The 11,686-nt window shown below is 37.6% G+C and overlaps 2 protein-coding genes across 2 annotated transcripts; both read left to right on the top strand.

Moving 5' to 3' along the window:
• Positions 1-255: 255 nt before the first annotated feature.
• On the top strand, positions 256-6,769 carry LOC107550777 (solute carrier family 25 member 43-like). The gene is made up of 3 exons (XM_016232154.1): positions 256-750; positions 1,470-1,604; positions 5,606-6,769. The coding sequence occupies exons 1-3, from the start codon at positions 556-558 to the stop codon at positions 5,819-5,821; spliced, it is 546 nt and encodes a 181-aa protein (XP_016087640.1). The 5' UTR covers positions 256-555; the 3' UTR covers positions 5,822-6,769.
• A 392-nt stretch (positions 6,770-7,161) lies between these two features.
• On the top strand, positions 7,162-9,625 carry LOC107550775 (ADP/ATP translocase 3). Its single transcript, XM_016232153.1, has 4 exons — positions 7,162-7,369; positions 8,386-8,872; positions 8,952-9,092; positions 9,174-9,625. Exons 1-4 carry the CDS (start codon positions 7,259-7,261, stop codon positions 9,329-9,331), a joined length of 897 nt encoding a protein of 298 aa, XP_016087639.1. The 5' UTR covers positions 7,162-7,258; the 3' UTR covers positions 9,332-9,625.
• The last annotated feature ends 2,061 nt before the right edge of the window (positions 9,626-11,686 follow it).

Below are 11,686 nucleotides of genomic sequence, written 5' to 3' on the forward strand. Positions count from 1 at the left end.
AAGTTAAAGTTTTCCAAAGAAAAACACTGATAAAGTACAGATACCTTTTAAATTTACTTGAGTAAAGTAAAAATACTTCTACTGTCCACCTTATAACCTATATTTAGAAACATCAAAACTAAGCTCATAAACTTTTTTTTTTTACTTTATTTTTATGAACTTCAACACAATAACAAACAAACAACACTCCTTCATGGGTACATACATAAATATTTTTCCAAAGTATAACACAAAAAGTGAAAGAAATTTTGGCCTGGTCAACTGGTTACAATATAAGCCAATATCTGTAAGCATGTATATGTGAATATTTGTGGTCATACATTCATAAACATAATACTCATTTCCGTAGGGGTACTATCAAGCAGCCGTTGATCCTAGTTACATACAGTACATTTACATTAATGAATATACATATTCCACTTTGGCATATATCTGTCTTCTCTCTGTTTTGATATATAGATTGTCCATGTTTCTTAAAAGTCTCTTCTTCTCTTCTAATTAATAATATTACTTCTGGATCTCTCATAATTCTGCTTGAAAAGTTAATGGAACTTAATGTTTGGATTACTGTGGATAGGTGCTGTTCCCTTCTCCATTGGCTGCTATGCGGTGTATGTCAATTTGGATAAGCTGTGGCAGGAGCGTCATGTTCGCTTCACATCTTTGCAGAACTTCATCAATGGCTGTCTTGCAGCAGGAGTCGCTCAGACGCTCTCCTTCCCCTTTGAATCTGTCAAAAAGAAGATGCAGGTGAGAATCTATTGAGCACAATATTACCTGTGTCGCAGACTTGAGCCCCTAAATTTGTTAGAAAGTCATACCTTTTTAACTTGGCTGTGGCCTCTTTGTTCATTTATGTTAAGACTGAAATGTTAAAATGTTTTAAAGAAACATGAATTTGAATTCTAAATAGTTTTTGCAACAGGTCACATGCAGGACACCATTATGAAGGACACAAGGCCCTGCAGCAGCTGAGAATGTACATAGTGTCCAGCGTCTGTCTATGCCAAAGATAAATTGTCTAAAGATAGCTGACCTCTCACACACAGTACACATAATGGTGTATCTGATCTGGTTCCTATATGTTTTGTTTAGCTAAACTAGAAACAAAAAGTTCTGCTTTTTCCTCTTTTGCAAGTTAAATGGCAATGTCAGGAATAAACCTTCCAAAGCTGCTAAATGTTCTGAGACTTTCAGTTTGGTGCTAAACAAAGTCTCTATAGACACAGTAAACAAAGCCCACAGAACACACATCAAGAGGGTTTAAGGGTAGATACATTTAGGTGAATGCGGTACAGTAGGGCAATCAGTTGTTACTGGAAGACAAATGTTCATGAATTAAATATAAACTGAACATTTTAGCTTATTCTTGTTTATAAACAACAGTGTCAGTATTCTCTTATGGAATCTTATGCAAGTATGCAATTATTTCTTAATGATCAGGAATATTTCTTCAATCTTTACTCTAGGCCCAGAGTTTTCTTTTGCCCCATTGTGGAGGAGTTGATGTCCATTTTAATGGAATGATAGACTGCTTCAAACAGGTCATCAAGAACAAGGGCGTCATGGCTCTTTGGAGTGGCCTTACAGCCAACATGGTGAAGGTGACGTGAAGGTGTTTTATATGCATATGTGGTGACAGAGATAAAAATAACCCAAGCATTGTGTGTTTTCTGTGTAAATGTAAGTAAAGTAAGTAAAATGTTATTTATATAGCACTTTTAAAGCTACAACGCACAAAGTGCTTTACACAATATAAAAACACAATCATAAAAGATACATTTATGAAGAGCTATATACAATATATGATAAAGCAAAAAAGATCAAACCCAAAAATACACAAAATATTAAAAGCACATCTATACATGTATGTTTTCAAGCGGCATTTAAAAACAGACACACATTCAGATGATCTAATATCCACTGGCAAACTATTCCATAGTTTTGGAGCCCTCACTGCAAATGCCCTATCTCCTTTTGTTTTATATCTAGTTCTTGGAACTGCCAGCAATTAATTAAAAGAAGATCTAAAACATCTCCCTGTTTCGTACGGTCTCAGAAGTTCAGCTAAATACAAAGGTGCCAAGCCGTTTAAAGCTTTATATGTCAATAAAATAATCTTAAAGTTAATCCTAAAATAAACAGGTAGCCAATGTAAAGAAGCTAAAACAGGTGTAATATGATGAAATCATTTTGTTCGTGTCACTAATCTGGCAGCAGCATTCTGCACTAATTGTAAGCGTGATAAATTACGATGATTCAAAGAAGAAAACAAGGCATTACAATAGTCAAGGCGGGAAAAAATAAAAGCACGAATAAGCTTCTCTATCATTAAAATTCAAAAACCGTCTCTCCTTAGAAATATTTCTTAACTGATAAAAACAAGACTGAATCAACTTTTTGACATGAAATTCAAAGTTTCAATTAGTATCAAAATAAACACCCAAATTTCTTACTACCTGCTTAATATTTGGAAAAACCCTATTTAGAGCAAGCTCAATCTGATTTTTACTCGAGCTCTGACCAATTATCACAGCTTTTTTTCAGTCTTTAACTGCAGAAAGTTTAAAGCCATCCAATTTTTTTAATCTATTAAACATGCTTGAAGGACATCAAGACTATTCAGATCCTTGGAACTCAATGATAAGTATAACTGTAAGTCATCTGCATAACAGTGAAAATTTATATTATCTTTTCGGATTACAGCACCTAATGGAAGCATGTAAATTGAAAATAAAATGGGTCCTAACAGGGATCCCTGCGGAACTCCACATACAACTTCCCCGACCCATGTTTTCGTATTAATTAAAATAGAATGATCAACTGTATCAAAAGCTGCAGTCAAATCTAATAAAACTAAAACTGAACATTCACCAGCATCCTCTGCCATCAATAAATCATTAGTCACTCGTAAAAGAGCAGTTTCAATACTATGGTCTGCTCTAAAACCAGACTGAAATTTCTCAAAAATATTATTCTGATAAACGACCTTCAGCAATTGCTTCGCTACTGCCTTTTCTATTATTTTTTAAATAAAAGGTAGTTTAGAGATAGGTCTATAATTATTTTCAGTAACTTTACTAGATTCCACTGCAGAATCTAATGAAGGCTTCTTCAGGAGCGGTTGGATCGTAGAAATCTTTTGCTCCTCCGGAACACATCCAGAAACAAGAAAACTGTTCACTATAGACAGTAGAATAGGACCTATAGATCCAACCACTTCTTTAAACAGTCTTACAGGAACCACATCATTAAAACAACTTGAAGGGTTCAACTATTGCACAATCTCATAAATATCCTACTCTGATACAGGTGAAAAGGAATCCAACAATACCTCCCTACAACCTGGATTATCCTCACATTGAACCAAAGGAGGGGAAATTGAAGCCCTTATATTTGCGACCTTGTCAAAAAATGACATAAAAGATCTATAGGACTCAACGCAATAATAGGCAGCGGGTTTGTCAAATCGTTAATTACATTAAATAAAAATCTAGAATTGTTATGGTTGGTGTCAATTAAATTAGAAATATAAGCAGATCTTGCAGCTTTAACTGTCTAATTAAAAGACACCAATAAACCCTTCCAACGCTTAAAATACACATGTCTAGTAGAGTCTAGTAGATTTCCAAATTCGTTCTGCTTTCCGACACTTTCTCTTTAATATACGAATATCCTCATTTATCCATGGTACTTGATTTACTAATGACCTTGTTTTTATTTTCACTGGGGCCACTGAGTCTAATATTGAAGAACAAAGATAATTAAAATCATTCAACTGATCAACTCTAGTTGCATCATATGTCCAGTCATCCGTTAAAACACTAAAATTTTCTGAAAATTGATCAACAACTTCAGCGTTAATAACACAAGATAAATAAGTAACACTTGTCTTAAATTGTTTCCTTTCTACGGCCAATTGAACATTAAAAACAATGCTTTTATGATCTGATATCATACTATCCTCTATTATAAAATTATTAGGTGCCAATCCAAGAGTAAAAACCAAATCCAATGTATGACCATGACTATGTGTAGAACTTTGACACATGTTGTACTAAATTGAAATATTGAGTAATATTTAAAAATTCATCAGCTGCATAATCATTCACCCCATCAACATGAAAATTTAAATCTCCAACAATAATCATCTTATAACTTAAAGGGGTCATATGATGCTGCTAAAAAGAACATTATTTTGTGTATTTGGTGTAATGAAATGTGTTTATGCGGTTTAAAGTAAAAAAAAAACACATTATTTTCCACATACTGTACATTATTGTTTCTCCTCTATGCCCCGCTTTTTTGAAACGCGTCGATTTTTACAAAACTCATCGGTCTGAAAAGCGAGGTGTGCTGTGATTGGCCAGCTATCCAGTGCGTTGTGATTGGCCGACTACCTCTAGCGTCAGACGGAAATGTTACGCCCCTTACCATACTGTGATGCCCTGTCCGGCCGGAGAGACGAGACAAAAACATTAAAACCCATTACAAACGAGGCATTTGTTGCATCCAGTGGGGACATAATTACTGATTATAATTTACTGTCTTTTTACGTGTTGCGTTGCATTGCATCGCGCCGCGTAAACATAAAACCCTGTCTGCATTTGTGATCAGAGAAATGACAAACAACAAGTGCTAACGTTACTCCACACTGCCCAAAACTCGCGTTTGAATCATCAGTGGCAAATGATAAAAGAAAACGTACTTACGTGAGTCAGAACTGCCGGCATTTTAGTCTAACGTTACTCTCCCAGCATCAGTAAACAGTCCTCCATAAAATGTGCTGGCGATCCAAGTTGAAGTATTTCCTCAGTGACCAGCACAGATCAGCTCTAGGCATGACGAAGCGGATATCGTCCTCTTTTATATCTCTTTGGATTTGAGACTTTAGTCTTTGCAAATTTACAGATCTTCTTTATGCACCAAGAGCTTGTAACACTCCAAAGAGAAAGGAAAAAATGAAATCGCACCATATGACCCCTTTAAAATTAAATCAGAAAGCATTTCAGAAAATAATTTTTTTAAATGAGCATTAAAATTTGGGGGACGATAGATTACACAACAAAGTATTGTTTTTTTCCCCAATATCTTAAACGGCAAAACTTCAAAAGAAGAAAGAACTGAAACAGTTTGATCTGAACATATAAAACACTCTTTAAAAACAACAGCAATGCCTCGACCTCAACCACTAGGCCTCGGCTTACTAAAATACTTATAATTTTGAGGACACAACTCATGAAATTGGGTATGCTTTTCATTCTTTAACCAAGTTTCCGTTAGGAACAAAAAATCTAAATCAAAATAAAAGTCTTCTTAGACAGTGATCTCATATTTAACAAAGCCATCTTAGATGGTTCTACAAAGTTTTATATTTCATTAAAAAACTCACAGGGTTGTATTACACAAACATTTCCTGAACAACAGTCTGCTTCTTGCACTATATGAAATCAATACAACAAATTGTACCATGAGTTTCTTGAGCGGCCTCTGCATGAAATAACATGCTTAAATATTTTTAATGGGTGTTTGTGGAAACGCCTTATATAAATAATACATTTCCACTTCCTTGTAACTAATATTATGTTTTATTTTTACATTACAGATTGTCCCATATTTTGGCCTGCTTTTCAGTTGCTTTGAGATGTGTAAGCAAGTCTGCCTTTACCGGAATGGCTACATAATTTCTCCACTAAGCTACAAGCCTAAACCAGGCGTGGACCAGAGCCTAGGCCCATATGAACTGCAGGAGTTTAAGCACTACCTGAGAAACAGAAAATCACACAAAGCACAGAGTTCATCCATAGGAAACCGCTGGTAACTAATCCAAGAGGAGTTATCAGTAATAAACAGAACTCTGAGAAGTGCATTGATAATGAGTATAAGGTGTTTGCACTGCTGGAAGGCACGATGTATTATTCACAGTTGTACCTCTTATTGTATTTAACTTCCGATATTAAGGATTCTGCACATGCATACTTGAAACAAGTTCATTTCGTACATTCTACAGTACCTCAAACACATCAGACTTACAGACTTGCACTCCACCGAAAGAGTGTTTTTATGAACTGTGGAAATGTAAAACCTCTGTTTTAATCACTTCTCAAGAAATATGTTGAACATAATTTCAACAGTATAGAGCAATGCCTTTGTCAAACAAAGTATTAGTCTTTTACTGGATTTTAGCTCTTGGGCTTTTTTAAAAGTCTTCTGTTATTTATAAACCACATGCTTTTAAAGTCATCGTTTTTGCATTTGCATATTTGATCATATATGGCAGTATGATTTTGAATGTGCATTGTAATGGAGTAAACATCATGCTGATCTGGACACATGGTAACCCAGTAACCACTGTTACTGTTATTTGTTTATAAATATCAAGGAATATTGATAATATATCAAGCAATATCAAGGCATTTTTAAAATGTGGCACATGTTAAGATTAAATCTTTAAGCACATTGTAAAAATTATGAAGTTTAAGAAATAAACATATCTTAGTCCTTATTGTCATATGTTATTATCTGCTGTATAATAGTATTATATAATACAAACAAAATTGAATTGCATTAGTAGAATTGGTAGTGATGCAGATAGTATTGATTTTGTATTGCGTTGTGTAGTCACATGTTCCCAAATTGGACCACTTGCTTTGCCACACAGTCAAAAGTCATGTGAAGGACTTCGTACTGACATGTTGGCCTTTTTTCTTTTACACATATGCCCTTGGAGATTATTAACTAAAGACAGTCAGCGATCGAGCTAGTGACAAACATGCAAGCTATGTCACCTTGGAGAACTGCTTCCTGGCCTGACAGCTGAAACGAAAAACTGGACAATCCTGATTCTCTTGCTGTATTGAATTGTCAGTGTGCATCAAAATCGGTGCAAAAAAGTGTTTTAAATATTATTACTCATGAATTATTGACCAATTGGAAACACATTTTTCTATGTTTTAAAAACTTCCTGTGCAAATTTACGCTTTCCACCTTGAGAAGGCTTGAGGTTACCTTTCTAACTTTGAGCCATTCATCTCCGTCATCATCATAAATGGCCCCGCCTCCTTGAAGCTGACGTTTAGTCGACGGTCCAATCAATTCTTAGAAGCGTTGGGTACGTAAACTCTCGCGAGACGAACCTTTTAAAAATCTCTTCTCAACTTCTCATTCGGCCATTTCGAATCAGCCGGCATTCCACGCTAGTCCTGCGGCAGAGCGGGATTGACATCTTCAAGCTACACCTCTCCAAGAACATCCGACAATGAACGAGACCGCCATCTCTTTCGCCAAGGACTTCTTGGCCGGTGGTATTGCCGCTGCTATCTCTAAAACCGCCGTGGCCCCCATCGAGAGAGTCAAGCTGCTGCTTCAGGTAAATATACGCAGTAATATTATCGGGATTATATAATCCCAGATTAAGAAATTAGATGACCTAATGGACTAAAATGTGAATACAACCAGCAAAGTGTAATCCTAGAAGAGTTTATGATTTAAATAAAGCCCAAGAGCATTTTCAGATTTTAATCTGCGGTATTTTAATTAATGTTTAATTGATCATTGAATAGAGAGAGCCTAACGAAATGGTGAACGTGTTGATTAAATGAGAATCTTAATCTTTGTGTGAGCAAAGGATGTTTTGGTACACTTTGAGCCGTTTAAAATCGAGCTGGTCGTTGAATAATTCGTTAAAAGATCGACTAAGTTGGGCCTTAAGTGCTCCGTAACCTTTACCAACCCTCCTCGAGAGAACATCCTGAGAAATGCCTCAAGCTCTTACCAGTCAGCGAGCATTCGACTGGAGTTTAACAGCTGAATGGGTTTATTCCTTTAGTATGGATTTTTAAAAAAAGGCGTATTTTTAAAACGCTTCCGCGAAACACGGTAAACCAGCATCCTCACAGATCTCGCCAAGGTCGCGAGAAGGGGAGGCCTGTGAATAGCTAGGCCTTTATTGCTAGCTTGCAAGCTAACGCTCGCGTCCCAGAACGACGAAGTCCCAGGTATTGTTTAAAAGGACACGTTGTATTATGGGCGTATCATATACTAACATTTTGATGTAATATGTCATGTTTCTAGTTTTCACACCGTTTTACAAGAGTGTAATTGTTTTTGCGGACAATTTCGGCTAGTTTTACGGAAACCGCCTACCGGAAGATATCGCGTATTTTACTCGTTGCCGGCTTTTTATCGTTTAGCATAATCACGTGTTCGTGGTTCCTCCTTGGTTTTGCTCTATAAAGAAGAAACTGGTTTTATACTCGTTTAAGTTGCTTCAGTTTGGGACATTTGTAATCGTGGAGGCTTCAATTGATCAACTTCAATCACTGTTTTCCATTGTATTGTGTGCATTCATTGATTTTTTTTTCTTCCTTTTTTCTGTGTTTACAGGTGCAACATGCTAGCAAACAGATTACAGTGGATAAGCAGTACAAGGGCATTATTGACTGCGTGGTGCGTATTCCCAAGGAGCAGGGCTTCCGGTCGTTCTGGAGAGGAAACTTGGCGAACGTCATCAGATACTTCCCCACCCAGGCCCTCAACTTTGCTTTCAAGGACAAGTACAAGAAGATCTTCCTCGATGGTATAGACAAGCGCACCCAGTTCTGGAGGTACTTCGCTGGTAACCTGGCCTCAGGTGGTGCTGCTGGTGCCACGTCCCTCTGCTTCGTCTACCCCCTCGACTTCGCAAGAACCCGTCTGGCCGCTGATGTCGGCAAGGCTGGAGCAGAAAGAGAGTTCAGCGGCCTGGGTAACTGCTTGGTAAAGATCTCCAAATCTGATGGCATCAGAGGTCTGTACCAGGGCTTCAATGTGTCCGTGCAGGGTATCATCATTTACAGAGCTGCCTACTTCGGCATCTATGACACAGCCAAGGGTGAGTTTGAGTTGCATTTGGGGTATCGTCGTTAATGTGCCATTGCTGCATTCACTACATCTGCTCTTTCGTCTTTTAGGTATGCTGCCAGATCCCAAAAACACCCACATTGTTGTCAGCTGGATGATCGCTCAGACTGTGACTGCTGTTGCTGGTATTGCATCCTACCCCTTCGATACAGTCCGTCGTCGTATGATGATGCAGTCTGGACGCAAAGGAGGTCAGTTACCACTTTTAAGACCTTTCCAGTAAGTTGACAAGATAAAGCAGTGGATTGATCATGTGTTTTCTTTTATTGCAGCCGACATCATGTACAGTGGCACAATTGACTGCTGGAAGAAGATCTCACGTGATGAGGGTGGCAAGGCTTTCTTCAAGGGAGCCTGGTCCAATGTTCTCAGAGGCATGGGTGGTGCCTTTGTGCTGGTCTTGTATGATGAGCTGAAAAAGGTCATTTAAGCGTTCCAGTCCACCATTCAATGTGAGATGTTTAACTGTAACATATCTTGTAAATTTGGAAGGACTCTCAAATTCCGCCTTATTTATAGGGACCAACTAGTATGTCAGTACTAGTTGTACTGGGGGAAATTGTTTTTGCGGTTTTCTTTTGCCCCGGTTTCTTATTTTTCTTTTTGTTCCCCTCACCATACTGTCGTTCCCAAAAAGAAAGAATGCCAGGTACTAAAATCTACCTGTTTTCCAGCCGGTCTGTTTTTAGTCAATGCAACAATAAAGACCCACTGAATGAACCTACACCGTAACTTGTGTTTTTTTGTTTCTACCTATTTATCTTGCGTTACAGGTGTTGTGATTCAGCAGTTTGGATGGCTTCCGCCCTGTTCTTAAATTGAAACAAACTCTGGCCCCACCCTTTAAAAACATGTCAGCAAGCTGAACTAGCAGAATGATTCACAGGCAGAAAGCCCTCTAAGGCCTTTTATACAGCTTAGAGACTTGGATTGTAAGAAATTGCAGTGATTCCCTAAGACCGTAAGAGTAGTGGGGCATTTTATGCATAGTATTGAAACAAATCACTTATATCACCTTCAAACTGCACTGCCGAGAGTTGTCACTTGGAAGTGTCCAAGTGTTTATTCAGAGGCTAGACTTCTCACATGCCTTTAAAAATGTTCCTGCGTGTCAGGCAGTATTTTATTTTCTTAAGATGCAACCTCATACCCTGTTGGACTTCCAGAGTTGTGCTTGAGTCTGAGCCAAGGACAGCCGAGGGGACACTTGTGCCCCTCAATGTAATTCAGTCCTGGTTTATTTTGGAGCCCTACATATACATATTTAAGTGTTTTGGAGTATCATCTCAACATTTGTATGTTAATTTATGTGCATCTGAATTTACATTTGTGGTAATTTAGAGATTCCTTACTCAAGTCTTGACAGACCAAAGAGGCAAAAATCTTTCCAAATCATCAATTGAGCTTAAAGCCAGTAGAGGAATCACAGGAAAGATATCGAAGGGAAGGAGGGGACACTTGTGCCCCTCAATGTAATTCAGTCCTGGTTTATTTTGGAGCCCTACATATACATATTTAAGTGTTTTGGAGTATCATCTCAACATTTGTATGTTAATTTATGTGCATCTGAATTTTTACATTTGTGGTAATTTAGAGATTCCTTACTCAAGTCTTGACAGACCAAAGAGGCAAAAATCTTTCCAAATCATCAATTGAGCTTAAAGCCAGTAGAGGAATCACAGGAAAGATATCGAAGGGAAAAAATGGCTTTAAGTTTGGGCCTCTGTCCATTTGTTGCAGGTGACCTGATCACATTCAAGAAGCATAAATGAAACCAGTTTTATAAAGGCTGCAAGACTAATGGCTCTGCTCCAGTGTAATCCAGTATGTTGGAAAAGCCGGCTTGTGCATGCCCTCTTACGCTAAAAACCTTGCTGACCTCTTAGCAGACATCAGACTAGTCGTAAATTAGCACGCTAATCTGCCCTTGCATCACCTTCACTTCAAGCATGGCGAGTTCCTGAGTATGGCATTACAGTCTGTTCAGCAGGGATAAATAGTGGATGGTGGTGATAATACACTCTGGCCATCATGGCCTCCTGATTATGGAAGCATATAGGTAGCGAAATTCAATTTAAAATGCAATATTCAAAATGGCAATGTATTTCTGTATTTAAATTTAAATTTTCCATTACCCATACCTGCAAAGTTTGGTGCAAAAGTAAAATGAAAATTAAATTTTATAATTTACATTCGCCATTTTAACAGTAGTCTTAATATGTAAATTGCATGCACATTTGAACGCTTTATAAATTGCGAAATTAAAATGAAAATGTATAACACAAATTGATGTGTAACATGTTCAAGCAGAAATGGTAGCAAAATGATCATTTAAATGCTATTTGTCCTAAATGCATTTAGACTAACAGTTAGAACACTTAGGATTGCATTTTCATCATGACGCCTAGGGATACTTGTAGCAAAATTCAATTTGAAAATGCATTCCGAGCTGACCACGCCCACCCTCCGTCACTCATTGCTTCAAGGCAGGGATTGGCGGAAGCGTGTTACGTTTGGATCGTTTGAAACATGGCAGCTCGTTGAATTCACTGGCAGATGAAGTGGAGCGTGAACAGAAATATATGAAGCGTATTCCATGCAAAAATCAAACGTTCGAACGTCTTGAGCTTTGAGCGTCTACACTGCAGGTGACCCACGTGACGTCAGCGTCTTGAAATTAGCTGGTGTTTAAACATTTAAGGAGCCACGCTGCTGTGTAAAGACTATAAATGGACATTACAAGCATTACAATAATGATATTTTATACCTAAAATAATACTCAACC

The sequence above is a fragment of the Sinocyclocheilus grahami genome, unplaced genomic scaffold (genome assembly GCF_001515645.1).
Source record: "Sinocyclocheilus grahami isolate Dianchi unplaced genomic scaffold, SAMN03320097.WGS_v1.1 scaffold407.1, whole genome shotgun sequence".
NCBI lineage: Eukaryota > Metazoa > Chordata > Actinopteri > Cypriniformes > Cyprinidae > Sinocyclocheilus > Sinocyclocheilus grahami.

Bases quoted from the DNA above. Each gene is read 5' to 3' on its own strand.
- LOC107550777 (XM_016232154.1), top strand. From the start codon at position 556: ATGTTTGGATTACTGTGGATAGGTGCTGTTCCCTTCTCCATTGGCTGC. The intron at 751-1,469 runs GTGAGAATCTAT...TCTTTACTCTAG, and splicing joins CTGTCAAAAAGAAGATGCAG to GCCCAGAGTTTTCTTTTGCC. The intron at 1,605-5,605 runs GTGACGTGAAGG...TTTACATTACAG, and splicing joins TTACAGCCAACATGGTGAAG to ATTGTCCCATATTTTGGCCT.
- LOC107550775 (XM_016232153.1), top strand. From the start codon at position 7,259: ATGAACGAGACCGCCATCTCTTTCGCCAAGGACTTCTTGGCCGGTGGT. The intron at 7,370-8,385 runs GTAAATATACGC...CTGTGTTTACAG, and splicing joins GAGTCAAGCTGCTGCTTCAG to GTGCAACATGCTAGCAAACA. The intron at 9,093-9,173 runs GTCAGTTACCAC...CTTTTATTGCAG, and splicing joins GCAGTCTGGACGCAAAGGAG to CCGACATCATGTACAGTGGC.